Source organism: Camelus bactrianus, chromosome 1, assembly GCF_048773025.1.
Source record: "Camelus bactrianus isolate YW-2024 breed Bactrian camel chromosome 1, ASM4877302v1, whole genome shotgun sequence".
Lineage (NCBI taxonomy): Eukaryota > Metazoa > Chordata > Mammalia > Artiodactyla > Camelidae > Camelus > Camelus bactrianus.
The window spans coordinates 78,256,258-78,274,132 of record NC_133539.1 but is presented as its reverse complement, the minus strand read 5'-3'; the positions used below and the strand labels follow the sequence as shown (position 1 = coordinate 78,274,132).

The 17,875-nt window shown below is 34.9% G+C and overlaps 1 protein-coding gene across 9 annotated transcripts in view; it reads left to right on the top strand.

Annotated features, from left to right (window-relative positions):
• The window catches only part of NAALADL2 (N-acetylated alpha-linked acidic dipeptidase like 2), a 1,180,713-nt gene that overhangs the window by 657,696 nt on the left and 505,142 nt on the right, over positions 1-17,875 (top strand). For all 9 annotated transcript variants that reach the window (XM_074367722.1, XM_074367706.1, XM_045511272.2 and 6 more), the window contains one exon: positions 10,292-10,411. In XM_074367722.1, coding sequence (XP_074223823.1) covers positions 10,292-10,411 — 120 coding nt within the window. The remainder of the gene's footprint in view (positions 1-10,291; positions 10,412-17,875) is intronic.

The following is a 17,875-nucleotide window of genomic DNA, read 5'->3' as shown; positions in this document are numbered from 1 at the left end:
TTTTAGAATTATATTAATAATTCAGATATATTACACTCAGTACATACTAATTTAAATATTTATGTCAACAAAGGATATAATAACTTACTGATTTTTTAAAATCTTTACTATATTAGTCTTATTTTCAAAAGCAAAGCAATTTCAAGGTGACTATACGCACATAGAATATTGCATATATTTTATATACATGTTTTAGACAGATTTATTACTGAAACTCATATATTCTAATTAAGAGGACATTTGTGGTTATTCTGTCTCTTCAGACTATTTCCTAATTCAAATCAAACTTGAGAGGTTGCTGCTGATGATTCAGGCCTACCTACTTTTTGATTTTGAGTACATTGTGTCTGCATGAATTTCTCCCAGGCAGAGCCATTAACAAGTTCTTAAATTATTCTAGTCTGCCTGCCAGCAAAGCTCCCCACTGCTTCTGCTTTTGACAGGGTCATTTGTGGAAGAGGCGTGTCCCTTTTCTTTGAAGAGCTGTCCTATCCATCATAGGGCCGTTTTGTATATACTTCCAATTTTTGCTTTCTGGTAACAGTCTAAACAGCATTTGTGATATCTGAGATCTACTCTGAAAACCTACTTAGTGCCAGCATGATGGATGGTGTACTTTGCATCTTCTTTGTAATTCACTGTGCACTGGAAAGGTGACATTGTTTACCCTATCATAATGACAGGTGGGTCAGTAAAATGGTCCTAAGGAGAGTTGTTCTGTCAGATGCAAAATACATATTAAAATGGATACATAAATAATTTAGCATGAGTGAGGTTAGCTTCAGGGAACAAATAGAGATTTATATTTTTATTAAAAGGTAAATATCAACTATAATATCATCATAATGTTAAAGACATTGAGAAAGAGTGCTGCCAATGTCTAGTCAGTTTTATAAATAGAATATATGACTTTATGTAATTCCAGTGCAATAATTTCTTTTGTCCTTTGTGAAACCCCTGCAGATACAGAAAAGGAAAGGGAACAATTCATATTTAATATAGGTGGTCAGATTGGGTCTGCCATTTTTTTTGTGAAAAGGGGATTTGTCTTTATTTCAATACAGTTGATAAATTTTAGAGTTTTCTGTTAAGCATTATTTTGTGTCTGAAAGACAAGCTAAATAATGCAGTTTTATGAAGAAACATTTTTCAGCAACTCCTTAATGGGTATGAAACACTGTTAGCAACACCCTTATCACCCACTTCCCCATTCCTCAGAAAGCATACTTCCAGAGCCCAGACTATCAACCTTCCTTACTAGTTAAACACCTGGAGGGGTTGGTAACTTCAGTTCTTTAAGCCTCAATGTCCTCATTTGTATAAGGAGAATAATAATAGTACCTCAGGTGGTTGTTCTGGAGAAGAAATGATATAAACCATGTAAAGTGACTGGCAGTTAAGAAAGCATTCAATAAATGTTAGCTATTATTGTCATAGTATGATATAAAGTAGACACATTTATACTTAGGTATAATGGGAGATATGAAGAAAATACCAGAACTGTATATCATAAAATTTGGAAGTACAGATTTTTACCATATTATCTGAATATAATCGTCCTATCTTCTGTTTAACATGACAAATATTAATCATCATGGAGAAAAATGCCTTATGTATGAATATGATAAAATAAATTCCCTGACCATATTTTTTCATTTAAAACTGAAAGCTCAAATAAATGAGATACTTTATTTTGAATGCAGAATAACAAACCACGTCAAGTTTGGGCCTGAAGAGCATTGCTTATCTTTGCTTTGTAAAATATCACGACATAGTTTTAACGCATGAAATTTGAATACTACATTGAATATTTTGTCAAGAAGTCTTAAAAAGAAAAAATATAACTGCTGCATGGAATCCTTGGATAACTTATAGTCAGATGTCTATTTTCTCATGGCTACGACAACTTTGTCTTTCTCTTTTATTTTTAATATTCTCAAACTTATCAGTGTTACAGCAAAAGGCAGAGCTGTATGCATTTGATTCTGAATGCTCCTTTTTAGAGATAAAAGTATCAGAAAGCCGAAGGAGTAGAAAAACTGTGTTATGGTCTGGGTGTGAAGAAGAGGCTACTGTCTTACACACAGAAATGGGAGCTTGGAGCAGGTTTGCAGTGTTGAAAATGACGTTACATTTTATTGGTCTCCTTTTTCTCCTGTGGAATCCATTTTTTGGTCAACAGTGCACAAATGGGAGATGAATGGCTTTGAAAGTAAGTATATGAAAGTTGTTCATTTAAAAACAATCTACATAAAATCCCTTGGCTTAACTTGACCTATTTCTGATTTCATGAGTTCTGTGCAACGACTGAGTTCACAAAACAAATTCGTAATTGACTGCTTTCTTTGAGAATAATAACCATGAAATTAGTTTTCATGTATTTAAGGTACATATTTTTTCCTGTGTTTAAAATTTAGACACAATCATTTACAAAGAAAGAAATGATATATCACAACATATTGTCTATAGTTAAATATCTGTTAAGTTATATCTTCTCCTGGAAAAAAGAACAAAAGCTTATTTTATGAAATAAAAATTTTGAAACAAAGGGAGCTGAATTCACCTAAATGACTAAAGTGCAGTGGCCTGTTTTCCTCCCTCTTCATTGAGAACAAATACGGCATTTTTAGTGAGAAAGCACAGATTTCTAATTTGATTAAAGTTATTTCTAAAGATTCTGAATCACCATAATTGTTATTTGACAGAAAGTTCTAGGTCATAATTTTTATTTTTAATACAATTTCAAGCATATCATTTATAAATTTGTGATATTATTGCTTTCTTAAAAGATTTAATTTATAGCTTAATTTCCATAAAATGCCAGTATTCCGTTTACAAATAAGATTTACCCCATTTCAGTGAATGCTGAAAATTCAGTCTTTTCAGAACTACAGAGATCTGTGCAAAAGTTGGGCTTACATACTATTTCAGTGCACTAGTAGAACTGATTGTAGAAGAAGCAGAATTCCATTTTATTACTTTCATGGCCTCCAGGAAGAATTCTCTTGAATAAATTTGCAACTCCTTCAATACTCTTACCTTAATAAGTTGAGTATCATTTATTAAATAAAGTACCCTTTGATTATTCATCTGTTTTTCCTTATATTTTAATTTAATCCTGAAACATTGACTAATATAGAATTTAGCCCGCTGGCTCCCACTAACGTAACAAGGAACACGCAGCAAATACATCCTGAGTGCCTTTTATATGCCAATCACAGAAGTAAATGGATACATAGAAAGCTTTGGACAGTGCCCATGTGCAGCTGACAGTCTAATAGGGGAAACTGACAGCTTAGCAGTTACAAAGCTCCATGGCTCCGTACTGCTATGGACACTGGCAAGTTACTTAAGTATTCTAAACTCAGTTTCCTCATGTGTACAGTAGGCAGAAATATTTACCAAGTATGAATGTTCAGAAGATTGACTGAAAACCACTGATACACTCTCCATGGTAAAATGACTACCACAGAAAATATAAATGGTTAAGTTTTCTTTTTCTTTATATCATGTCATAACAGCCCTGTCCAGTTTAATCCTTCTCGCAGTACATACCTGCATGCGTGTACACACTCACCCACGCACACACACAGGCACACACTTTCTCCCAAAGGTCTTATATCCAATTTCCAACAAGAAGTTCCTGTGAACCTCCTCTTGCCCCCACCTCTCTCTGGCCATTACCCACCTCTTGCCTTGATCTACTTCTGGACTCTTTCCACATTGCCAAGGTCTAGGCACCAGCCTCAAGCCACATCTCTAATGTGTATCTGTTTTTGTTTTCAACTACCTAGCAAAACCTTAAGTAGAGCATTGTCTTATCACTTTAAAATGCCAGGCACAGGTGTCCCAGTGGTGTGCTGGACTGGCTCAAGCCAGCTTGTTCCTGCTAGTGAAAGTTGATTCTGTGATTCTCTCCTAATTCTATTCTGATATTTAAATCACAGAAATTTTCAAATGGTTATTTGAAATTCAAAAACATCTGGGTTTTTCCCACCCTCCCTCTTCCTTCTTTCCTCCCCTCCCCTCCCATTGTCTCCCCTTCCCTCCCCCTCACTTTCCTTCCCTTCCTTCCCCAGAGGTCAGTTTTACTAGCATACAACTTCCCACCACCCAGCAAGAGACTGGTTTGCCAGTTGCAGCATGGCCACAATATTAGGGTGAGGTGGACAGAGCCAAGAACAGTGCTTTTGGGTAGAGAATGAGAATGCACTCAAATTCCTCTCCAACCCCTAGCACTTTCCATCCACAGATGCTGCTCAAAAGTCAATAATACTGTTGTAAGGGTTAGGGAGTTTCCATCTGAAAGGGCAAGATTCATGGTCAAATGGACTTTACCTTCCAGAGGAGCTACTGGAAGGTCAAGAGGTACGTTTTTTCAAGAATTCCCTCAAGTTATCTGTGAGATGTGGGCCTCCCTGGGATACTGCTGGCTCTTGGTGCATTTTGCAAAATACCTGATCTTCCATCCTCATCCTCAAACAACTGGGACTACCTACCAGCTCCCTGCCTGGACTTTCAACGCAGCAACCTGTTTCCACGTTGCCTTCTGCACTCACCCCAGGAGGGATGATGAAGTCATTCTAGGGTGCTTCTCTCTGAAGCAATTAACCTGTGCTGCTGCTGTTACTGATTTTTTTTTTTAAAGTATCTTATTCTTAGTTTACTTTAGGGAAACAGGGTAAATAGGTCAAACATGGGAAAAATGATTAAGTTGCTGAAACTCTCATCAATTATTGCTGATAGTCATGGAAATATAAATGGAGTAGGGTGAATCATTTACACTAATTCATTCATTCTCACGTTGAGAAAAAATAATCTAGAACCAGTTTCTTTATATTTCTTTTGTTTCTAGGTTTATCACCCAAATATGGCCAAGCTTCCTTGTAGTCTGTAAGCATTCTTGATTCCCTTTTTTGGTAAAGCTGACAAATTAACCAACATATTACCACAGCCTTCAGTTAAACATCTACCAACTAAATATTGCTCCTAAATGTTGAGTGTAACGTAAATGTTGCTCTACCATTTAATGTTGCTCCTTCCTTTACTGATAAATTTCCTGAAAGTTTATCCCATCTAATGCCCATCCCTATAAGAAAATCAGTAACTTCCTGTTTCACAATTTGGTCATCCTGTCTTAGTACTTAACACATTCGACATCTTTGATTATTTGATATAGGTTCTTATTCTCTCAAGGAGTTTGTGCTTAACTGCCTAAAAGATCCAGACTGGAGTGACGCTTCTGATTATTTGCATATGACCTTAGCAATGCCTTCCCTGACTTCCTTATTACAATAATTTCTCACCACGCTCTATGATGTTACTTCTTTATTATCCTTAGGGCGTATCATAACGAAAAGTCTTCAGAACTGTTAATGTCTTTAATTTTTATTGTCAACCTCTCAGCAAGAGAAAGTAAGCATGGTATGAAGGCAACCTTTGTAAAATTTTTCCCTCCGTACCTTTGGAAACTACAGTATAACCTGGCATGTATTGTTGGAAAATTAAAAAAAAATCTGTTTATTACTCTCTTCCTTGGACTTTGATAATTCTGTTTTCTCCTGGTTTTTCTCTTACTCTCTGTGTATATTTTTATATTCTCTTTTTAAAGGATATATTTTAATAAAGATGGCTAAAAAACATACTCTCACTTACTATGTTATTTTTTGAATGTTGGCCAAATAATACAAATGAGTATCTAAATATTCTCTAAGGGATTATTTCTTAAATTTGGGAAAACTTAAAGATTTTTTTCCTCCAAACAATCTGTTTTCTTAATCTAGTATGCATTCATACCCCAAATTTACATTGTTTTGTCTATTGACTTCGGAGACTATTGACTTAAAATATGGAAATGTAATCTTGACAGAACTTTGCTTCACTTTGGTTAAATTTCTATGTTACATAGTTTTTAACTTAATTTTCTCTCCTTTTAATGGATGTGCATTATGTGTTAGGTTATGAAGACATTTTGCAAATTTGTTAAAAAATAATTACCGTATGCCAAGACAAGTGACTACCCTGGCTTATCTTTGTTATTTCTGCTATCAAAACGTGGTCACTGTAAAAAAAAAAAAAAGAATAAGATAAAAAAGTTCACTATGCCATTAAGCATTTTGTATGTTATTGTAGCAAATTTTTTTTCAGCATGTGTGTATACTACAGTAAAAAAAAAAAAAAAACTGATAAAATTAACAAACCATCCCTTTATCTGACCTTTTCCACTAAAGACAGCAGAATGAATGGTGTGTCTCATGCTTAATGCTGAATTCAGTTGGGACAGAGCAGTTTAGCACCCTCGCTGGCATCCCTTCTGATTGGTTGGGAGTTCATTTTAACTGATTAGTTCTTGTGCTGTTCTATTTTTTAAATACTTTAAATAACTCAATATTAGCTATTTAAATTATTAGTAGAAATTTAACATTAAAATATTTAATATTTTATATAGCTGCCTACTTATGTCAACCCCATCTAACTAGTCGTCATTAGCTAGAATACTATTTTCAGGAGTTTGAAACTGTTGATTGATTAGTGATGTCTGTCACAGGGAAGGGAGGAAGCAGCTTTGGCTTTCATGCTTTAATACATCATGGTATTCATTATAATGGAATGCCCTTGAGTGAACTTGAAAAAGAAGTACTAATACAATTCTAACAATCTTTGTGTTCTGAACTCTTCACCAATGCTAATATACTAATTTTTTTAAGTAATGATAATGGTAAACATGGGAGATGATTCTGATTTCACAAGTTTTTAATAAACATAAACACTTCAATTTGAAGAATATTCAAAAGCTAGATTATATAAGATAATAGTAAATTTCTAAAGTAAAACTTGTATTTAGATGAATAGTACTTTTGATAACCCTGCATTTTGTCAGTGTGAGAACTGCTTGGGTTTACCATTACTGATTTTTGAGTAGAAAATGACTGTTTTACTCAAAGCAGGCTTTTCAAATATTCTGTACATTCAGAATCTCTCTTAGAGAAGAACTAGGAGGATTCAGAGTGATTGATTTGGTTGAAAATGTCAAGTCTGAGTAATTTCAAAGCATACATGATTTCATAAGCATGAATAATTTTTTGCTGCCTCAGGTAGAAGAAAAACACGGCACTGGATTGTTCCTCAATGTGGAGCCCAGACATTAACAGGTGGATGGCCCTAGAGACATTTCTCTGACCTAGTTACTTTCTGTGATTATTCTGTTCATTTTGTTTAGGTAACTACAGAAAATAACAATTCTATTTATTTTTCGTGGTTTTTCTCTTCCATTGCTTCTGCTCAAGATAGGGTCTCCATCTTTGTATAGAACCCCTGATATTATAGCATGTCACTTTTTAAAGTGCTTATTTTTAGTCATTGCTAATTATTTGGTTTATAATACCTTCTAATCACATATTTTACCACAGATAGAAGACAATTGCATTTTATTGTTTAATGTTTGTTTTTAACATGTGCCAACTTCATTTTAACTGTTTCTATGTGGCCCACTACTCTGTTGTCATCCCAATGCTTTTTCTTGTAACAATGTATGAAATATTTGATTTTCGGTATCATTTGTTGATGGTATTAAGTTCTCTGTTCAAAAATTAATGTATGGAATTTAAATAAAAAAGTAATGTGTAGACTTTTTTGTATTTCTCTCTGATAAAGAAAAATTAAGCAAAGCAGAGCTAGTTCCATTTCATTCTGCACCTCTCATTTACTCTTTCCTGTGTGTCAGGAAGTCCTCTACGTGTCAGACAACCTGGTGCACATAGAGTGACTAGTTCAACAGGCACCTAGGTTCCTGTTCACTTGACATTTCCCAAAGACTACTCAGATGTGGCTTAATCCTTGGTATTTGGACATAAATTAAAATTAGTACCCCAACTGGCTAAGTGGACAGTTTTCTAGTGTGACAAAATCCATGCCTTAAGAAGAAGGTTGTTGTAGCAACAAGGATGATTGGAAAGAAATGACTTGACATTTTATCATATCTTGGTTTATTGATTTGTGTCTCAGGAAAATTCAATGTGCTTTCTTACAAGTGTGATTTTCAGTTTGCTTGAAGGTAAATAGGAAAAATTTTCAGAAAGGATCTGGTTCAGAAGCATTCTTTGAAGGCAATAAGTAATTTTTATTATCACCTGTCAAACTGTCAGAACATTGAGACTTCTGTAATTATTGACTTTTAATGCATAGCCTGATAGTGCATAAGCCAAAATAAATTGACATAATGATGCCTGTATTGTGAAATGTCTTTGTGAAAAAAAGCCTTCTTACGTGTTAAGATCATTGACATGTGCTGTTTATGGAAGATGAGTTGAAGAGCTCTTTAATTGAAATTGCTATTGTTGATGCAAGCTGTTGCTATCTTCCAATAACGTAAATGTCTTTTACAGGATTATTACTCTTGTAACTGCCATATCTTTCTGGTATGTACACAAACAAAAAGTCATAGTATGGTCTATACCCACTGAGACCAGTATGATTTTCCCCCAACTTCTCCTAAATATGAAAAGTATGTTCATTAATATAACCCATTGAGTAATAGCCCTGTTTTAAGAAGCTATCAGTGAATCACAATTAGTAAATAGCTTAGAAAGTTGAAGTGGAAAATATGAATTTTCTCATTTTTACTATGTGGTTATTAATATTATGTGATCATTTATTTAATCAGGCTTTAAACTCATAGATCCATATTTATATGATAATGGTATCAGCAAACTCAAAAGTCAAATTAATATGACACTGATTTACTCACATTTTAATAGGAACAAAAATATGATGAAAAGCTATTCTGACAGAAATAATTTTAACAATTAGGTTTTCTTGTCAAATACTTTCCACAGTACAGCCTAATTTTAAGAGAGACGTTGTATAAACTGGAATCATTTCAATTTGAGACAGACAAGCCAACAGTGTATGCTGGACACATAGGTGAGAATGGGTATATGATGGGCCCTTTATTGAAGAAATTACCCTGTAATTGAAATAGAAACTGACAGACAAATATATGTATAGAGAGATGGGTCCAGTAAGGACCTTAAGAAGGATAGAAATAGATCATTCTGGGATTCAAATTAGAGAAGGTCACATGTAACTGGGTAACAGGGAGATAAGATTCATCAAATAGGTAATATTTGAAATGGGCTTTAGTGCATTAGTAAAGTTTTTACAGACATAGATGAATGTCATGGCTAAGGAAATATCTTTCCTCAAATAATTGGATTTGCTGATCTCTTGTTGGTATTCACATATTCTTCTAAAAACAGAATTCTTTCTTCAAATGAGTCTTCTTTGGAGGCTCTTTGTGTAAAACTGTTTGAAGTGTATTAGCCCTGAGACGGGTGGGAAGTTAGACGTCTGGATTCTTCATCTCCATTCTTTCACTTTTGCCAACACTAACTCCTTATCAACACCTTTGTGTACATTCAGTGCAGTTTGAAGCAATATATTTTGTATTATAATTGTATCATTGGAAAGCATAGTAGCTATTATTTTTATAATGGAAATTACAAAAAGTAAAGCTGAAAGGAATCATCTTGGCTCATAGGAATGCATTTGATGGAACCATCAGTGCAGGACTTTCCAAGGAGGTGGGGCGGGGCAACCACTTTAGAGGCTTCCCATTAAAATCTACAGGAATGCATGAAATTTTTACTTAAAAAGAAGACTTTTAAAAATGAAAAATATTGATGTAAAATACAATGTGCCTGTAGTGGGGCAGTGGGAAATGTGACAGCAATAGTTGTTAGGGGTCATGTTCTGAAGTCTTGCGTGTCAGAGTGGTACAGGTGTACAGGTTGTGTCCTGTATAACTCAGGCGCTCGTCATGCACAACTGGATACGTGCACATCCAGAACAGCTGTGCATCATCAACTTTGTATGTCATTGGGAAAACAATAGAGAATCTTTGAGTTCTTTCAAGTCTGAGAATGGTATGATTGTTGTTGAACCGTAAGGAAATTAATTTTGCAGTGTTTTGTAAAATGATTCAAATTCTAGAAACATGAATATAGAACATACCAAACTTAGTGGTCTACTGGAGGCAAAAACTGGTTTGTAACTTGTTTGGAAGGGAGAAGGCAAAGGAAAAATGACTAGAAACCTTTTTCTCAAGTGACTTCTCAAAGACAAATTGTTGTACCCTGGTAGAAATAGAAAGGTCATGACTGGGACAGGGTAAAAGAGAGATTAGTTTTCTTTTGAACATTTCAAATTACTATAAATGATTCTGTTACACTAAATGGACAATTTGCTATAATTCCTCTGACAAGACTTAATTTTTCTTTGTTTTCTCTTTCAGGCCGAAGTCATTGATGTGAGTTATGGAAATGCAGATGACCTAAAGAGGATTAAAGAAATGAAAAATGTAACAAATCAGATTGCACTTCTGAAATTAGGAAAATTGCCACTACTTTATAAGGTTGGTCCAATGGCTATTATTTGGTGGTGGGTGAATATTTCGTTGTCTTGCAGTTATATATGCATCTGGGAGTGCGGAGAGAAAGAGAGTGAGTGTGTGTGTGTGTGTGTTTGTGTGACAGAGAGGGAGAGAGAAAGAAAGAGGAGAGAGAAAGACAAAAGGACATAGGGTGCCACAGGAAGATAGGATTTACAAAATGGAAAATTTTACATTAAGATCTTTAAGATATTATGAGCTTGTGGGAACTTGATAAAACTTTTGTAAAACCTATCTGGAATACTAAAAATGAGAACCACAGTGTCCTGTTCTCATGACATCTGCGAAACTTCTGTTGTCTAATTACCACCTGTTTTATGTTAGACTAGTATCTAGGTGATTAACACTCCTTAGTGATTGATTTTGTCAACTACATAACTTCACAGTTACTGACTGTGCTCAGAAATTTAATTAAAATACGATATGCCAAGGAGAAGCAGATTTTTGATTTATTTTATTTAAATAGAAGTTTATTAACATTCATCCACTAGATGCATTTACATAATTAAAGCAGTTCAATCTAAGTATCTCATAATGAGCCACTACAATAGAGAGTCACTACTGCTCATTCTTCATTTTCTTTTTCTATTAAAAAAGAATGGTCAGTGTAGTTATGTCACTGGAACTCTCTAGTTCTGAAAATATATTGGATTTTTCCTCTTCCAAACCTAAATGAGCTTTGCAAATTCCCAGGACCAGAAAAGTTTCCAGAAATCTGCTGGCACACTCTGTAAGGAGACAAGAGAACATTCAGTGCCTGTTTTTCATTATCTTCCAAGGATGCCCTTATACTTAAATCAATGCCTGGTAGTAGGTAACAGGCCAGAATTTTAAGATGGTCTTGAAAGTATAAGATACATTGATACTAATTTTTTTCAGGATAATTTGTCAATATGTATTAAAGGCCTTAAAATAATCACCTTTGGACCCAGTAATTCCATTTCAATCAGTATATCCTAAAAGGGTGGGAGGGGGCCCAGAGGTGATAAACACAATGATGACCAACAATGTGACAAATATTTGAAATGATATGTATGTCTAATTTGGCATTGAAAATCATGCTACATTTGTACCGTTGGATACTATGCAATAATTACAATATGAAGAAGATAATTTAATGATATGTGATTATTACTTCTAAAAGTAACATTGGTAGAAATATGGAATAAATATTTTTCTAAACATTTTTAATCTGTTTTTCACATTAACCTTTACAATAACCATAGCATTGAGGTATAGCTCATTATCTTCAATTTATAGATGACTATCATTAGTACATGAGCAGGGAAATAAGACAGAGTATACTCCTTTTCCAGTAACAGACCCAATCTGGTAGAGGGTCAAGCACATGGAAGTTTCAATCAAGGGTACAGTTTTGATCATAGTATAAGACTAGCCATTTTAATTATTTAAGACAAATGATTCAAGTTGTTTACCGGACATTTTATTACCAATAATCAGAAGAAATCTTCCTTTTGGTATTCTTCCTTTGGGAAGAATAATCCTTTCCAGATGTTCTAAAAGGGCAGTGGGAAACAAAGTGCAATAGACCTCCTTATCTGTGGGAGATACGTTCCAAGACCCCCAGTTGGTGCCTGAAACCACAGACAGTACCAAATCCGATATATACTATGTTTTTTTATGCATATGTAACTGTGATAGAGTTTAATTTATAATTAGGCACAGTAGGAGATTAACAACAATAACTAATAATAAAATAGAGCAGCTGTAACAGTATCCTGTAATAAAAGTTATCTGAATGTGCTACAGCCATAGTCACTCTGCTAACCTGGAAGGCCGCTTAGTGACTAATGGGCAGGGTAGTGGACACAGCCTGGATACGCTGGGCGAAGGGCGAGCTCACAGCCTGCCTGGGTGGAGTAGGGCAGCCCAGGATTTCATCACACTACTCAGAATAGCGTGCAATTTAAAACTTAGGAATTGTTCTTCTGGGGTTTTCCCATTTAGTGTATTTTCGGACTGCAGTTGACCATGGGTATCTGAAACCTGCAAAAGTGAGACTATAGATAACGGGGGACTGCTGTGACGTTGCCTTGGGTACACTACAGGAACCCTGCTAGTTTAACATAGCTGTGATGCATAAGACTAAAATGTGGTTTGTGGTAGGGGCCAGTTATACAAATTGGGTTGATGAAATTGTGAATGATTTCTACTTCGTATTTTTGTGAATTTCTAATGATTGTATATATATTTTGTATGGAAAAAGAAGTCTTTAAAAGTCGTTAAGGCATTTAACGTTTTTTCTAACAGTACTCAAAATTCTTACTAGTAGATAATGGGTTATAACATAGCTAATTTTGTTTTGACTGTTCCAGAGATTACTTACTTACATTATGAAACTCTTCAGTCATGTCTACAAAGTAGTGAATCAGTGGTTTATCTAGAGTAGGACCCCACTTTAAGAAGCTGCTGTATTTTCCCCGATCATCCTCCTTACAAGCCTGTGAATAGATTTAACACAGAGGACTATGCAAAATTCCCCGCCAGACAGAGCCTTGCCACAAACTTGGCATTATCTCCTAGGCAGAGAAGATGGGCATCCTTTTTTTACCCTTTTAAATTCCATTCTAGGCATCTCTGGTTTCTGTGGATTATCCCAGAGATATGGAATCACTGATACTATATCTGTTAATACACATTCACATTGTAAAGAAAAAAGGAAGCTTGAATTAGACAAGGTTATATACCAGGATTACAGCTGAAATTGCTTCACCTGCTTATCAAATATATTCTGAGGCTGAAATCTGGAAAATGAGGCAATACAGTAATACAGCTGGGTTGGAAAAAAAAAAAAAGGCAGAGGACCAGAGGACTTCTCTGTGAATTACAACTGTTAATCATGGTTCTCAGTGAGCATCTGGACTGGGAACATGTAGCTGAATGAGTAAAGAGAAAAGTTTGTCTTATTTTGACTGTGCAATAGTTACTAAGTCATGGCTCAGAAATGAATCTGGATGGGGAGCTCTGCATCTGAGATGGGGAGAATAAAGGGGAAACATAATGGTGATTTCCTAAAATGTATAGAAAAATCATCTGGGGCCAAGGAGGAGGCGATCTCATTCATTTTATCCTAAATGCTATGCATGTGTTATTTTAGGCTCTAGGAAGGGATTGGGGAGAGAATCCCCACGTTGTGTGGCAGGAACTGTAGAAGGCAAATGACTGCCAGATACATGCCTTTGTTGCTGGTAATTAGGTTCTTGTCTCGCAGCAGAAAGAATTTAGAGATGAGACAGGGAGGTTAAGAAGGTAAAGTAGGGATTTATTACGAGATAAATAGTAACTCTCAAGGGGAGAGCAGGCAGGCTCTGGTGAGCAGCTGCCCTGAGTTTCTTTGGTAAGCTGGTTACATGGGTGTAAAAATGAATTGGTGGAGTATTCACTGGACAGGGAAGGGTTTGGGGTCATATCACCTGATTTTCATCTGAACTCCCCCTTCCCGAGGGGAGGAGGGGTTTTTGTCCTTATTTAGTCTGGATCGGAAGTGTCATGGTGCCTGTGCATGATGGGTACTTCTAATCTGCAAGGCTAATTTTATTGAAATGTGAGCATAATGAGCAAAAAGTTACATTTGGACACTGGAGATTCCTTTTTTGTTGGCCTCCCGACTGCTTATCTCCCCCAAAGGTGTGACAACTTATCAGCCCAGAGGTTCCTGCTTTTCTTTCTCTGCCCAGGGACCCCTGGTGCTTACATGATGTATGCTTTCCTGTGTTTGGCCTGTGCCCCTCCGTTTTGCCCAATTCCTGCCATTTGGCCTGTGTCCCCCTTTCTCTGCTCATACCTAGCTATCTGCCTGCTGTAACACCTTGACATCTCCTCTTTGTTGCTGCAAGAAAGGGCCAGCCAAGGTCTTTGGGGCCAGCTTGTGCTAGTTTTCCTTTAGCTTAAACCTTTAGAGGAAAGGCTTTAAGTTTCTTTTCACTTTGTACTTAAAGCATTTTATTTTATAGGAGAGTGCTTTAATTCCTGAAAATTTAAGATAAAAAATTCTTTTCTATGTCATAATGGGTTCATCTAGATTTCTCTCAATGACAATCTGAGGCATAGTAAAGCAGATTCTAAGACCCTCGCCAATTCCCAAATTGCTAAATAGCTTTCTAGTATGAAATTTATTTTATAAAATGAAATAAAAGCATCTGGCTTTCCTTTAGAGGCATTTTCACAAAAAGCAGTAATAAAAAAAAATTACTGTTTACTCCATGACTGCCAGAAATTGAGTAAATCCCACTGAAATGTGGAAGCTGGGCCGTCGTCTGTGTCCATGCTACATATAACCCCTGAGTCTTACAGGAGTCGAATTTGCGTACAGTAAAATTATAAATGACTAAATATCTTACATCTTTTGTGCATGGTGAAATTACATGTAAAAATTCATAAAATTACATGTAAAAAATGCTATTCTATTTTCAATAAATGTAGTAACATACAGTACATTCCTAGTACTCACATTTGCATAGTAAGATACTAGCCAAATATTAGCTGTTTCTTTTGCATTTTTCTTATATGCCATTTTATCCTCATAATCACAATTTTAATGATAGAGGAATTCAGATGATTTTGTAGTTTCCTACAAATGAAACAGTTCCTATCCATTCATCAATAAGATTTTTATTTTAATATCAGTTGTGCATTGCTTGGCCAGTGTATAACTTAACCATCTACTGCTCAAGTCCATATAGGAAGCTTACACAGGTAGGCCTTTGAGAAGAGCCTGCAAGGGAATGAGAGGTAGGGAACAGTGGTTATGTGTTTATACTTTGTACATAGATTGTTTCCAACAGATTAGGAGGAAAGTAAACTTCATACTATTTGAATTTCAAACCCAACTTAATCTACCAAAAAGCACATTTAAAACATTGAGTTGGGGGTTTAGTAAGGAAATCTTTGTATTTGTTGATTTACCAATCAGTTCTCAACCAGTGGACAATAGGAAAATCAATAAGGAATTCTCTAGTTTAGGTAAAATAAATGCCGAGAAGCACTATATTTTGAAGACTAACTTAACGTAAAGCATTTTTATGCTTTTCATAGTTGCTGAACTACTCTTTGTTTCATTTACTCTAGTCTTTTTTTTTTCTGATGACAATCACTCTGATAACTGCATTCAAGAGAATTATTTTTTCTTTATTCCAGTTAATAGAGTAGCATTTACCCTACTCTTTGTGGTAGAAGTTTAAGATGTAGCTCTAAAATTTATTTTTTATTTCCCAAAATTAAAATATGATGCATTTAGCTAACAATTAGTATCAAAAGTATGTGGCACCTAGTACAATAGTACAACAATGTATTAGACAATATATAAAAAAGTAATTCAATAGTTTTTGAAGATAAAATATTCATGGTGTGTCTGTGTGTGTGGTGGTTGTGTGTGTGCATTTGTACAACCTTATGTGTGATGTGGCAGTGAGGCTGAGAGGAGAGAAGAGAAATTCTCTTTCCTTACTGAAAATTTTGATGCATTACAATTTTCCCTGATATTGATGAACCTGGCGGATCTATTTATATGACATTCTAGAACTATTTCAGGTGAGAAAAAACATTTAATTCAGTGTAATTCATGATGTTTTCAGTATAGTTTTGTAAGTGGAGGCAAGCTTGCTTATTTTTAAAGATAATTTGTGAGGGCATTTTATGAACAAATATTAAAAAAGTGAACACTGTCTTGATACTTGGAAAATGTATGCTTATTCCCTGGCTGATTTAATGAGATGCCTCATACTCAGTTCTCAGAAGTAATTACAAAAGACCAATGCTTCAGATTTTGTAATTATAAGATTCCAGAGCTGCTCCATTGGTCAGGAAAACACGGTCAGAACTAGAACACAAAATCAGAGAACAATGATTTAACACATTTAAAAGCCAAAACTGCGTTTACTTTTTAAAATCAGAATGCTTTCCATTTTCCATTGACTGACTTTAGTTATTTTTCTAAATGATGTAGACCAAATATTACCATATCCACAAAAGGTAGTTTTTGTTGAAACACAACTTCAATCATAACTTATAATGAAAAAACTTGAGACCGAGTCATTATTCTGCCATTTAGCAATCAGACTTCAAGAAAGTGAATTTAGAACAAGCAAATCTAATGGAATGCTTCAGATCTTATTCCTAATATTAAAGTGCTTTTCATGGCTCAAAATCAAATGAAGGTGTGTCTACAAATCTTCCATGTCTGTCATGAATGAATCCTATAGTTCAGAAGTCATGTCTGTATTTTACTTACATGATAATACAATTTAATTACTTTTACTAACCATTTGAATATTGTGAAATTATAACAAGTGACATCCTGTATTAAATGGGTTGATTTTTGCATTTATCTTATTGTAATATGTTAAGCATAAATAATCCCCCTGCATTCGTGTAGGTTTGGTACCACAAGGAAAGATGCTGAGCATTTTGTTCCTCTTAATGTTATAATATAAACTAAGAAAAGCAAGAAATCCAACAAGAGAGACAGAAGACAGAGACCAGAGAGGGAGAAAGGAAGGACAGGAGGAAAGAAAGACAACAGCAGTTGATTCCTCCTAGTTCACTCCCTAAAATTATACATGTTTCAGAAATGTTGGTATATGTACATATTACTCTAAAATCTGAAAAAGTTAAGTTTTAGACATACTTTAAATTTGAGGAATTATTTGGACTCCCCAGTATAGATGTCGCTATGGTCATAACATCTGGTTTGTTTTAATCCTGAGACATCCTTTCACGTTTCAGGATCCCTCCTCTCTCTCTCTGTCTGTTTTGATTTTTTTTTTTTTTCTTGGTGTGGATAGGTTTCTCAGTCCTCCCAACGTGCTGTATTTGTTCTGTTTTCAACAGGTAATTTATTTTGAATAGTGAAGCACTGCATGGCAGGATGCGATGATGGTAGAGACAGGCTCATGTTCAAGCTCTTCTGATTGATGTTTAAGTGACCTTAGACTATCACCTAAACCCTCTGAAGTCTCTGAGTTTTTTTTTTCCTTGAAAAAAATCTCTATAATGGTGATAAAAGTAATCTCAGCTCACAAGGTTGTGTGAGCATTAAATCTTAAAATGCATGCATAATTTCTAAGAAATATTATTTATTATTAGTATGCCCTTAAAATTTTAATAAAATTCTAAAGAGACAGCATATGAATTTAATAATGGGGAAATGTCAGTTCTCTCAAACTTGCAAAACTGAACTGAATATCATAATATACTCATTAGATAAATCAATTACAGAAATATGGTCTCTGAAGATTGTACTTTTGCATTATTTAACAATAAGGATTATGCTGATGCCAGGTAGCATAATTTGAAGCTCAATTAAAGAAAAAAATTAAAATTGCCTCTAATTTTTTTGTGTGGATAGAGTACTGAATGTTAAAAATAAATATGACTTGACTGTTAAGGATGAATATAAACAGTGACCTC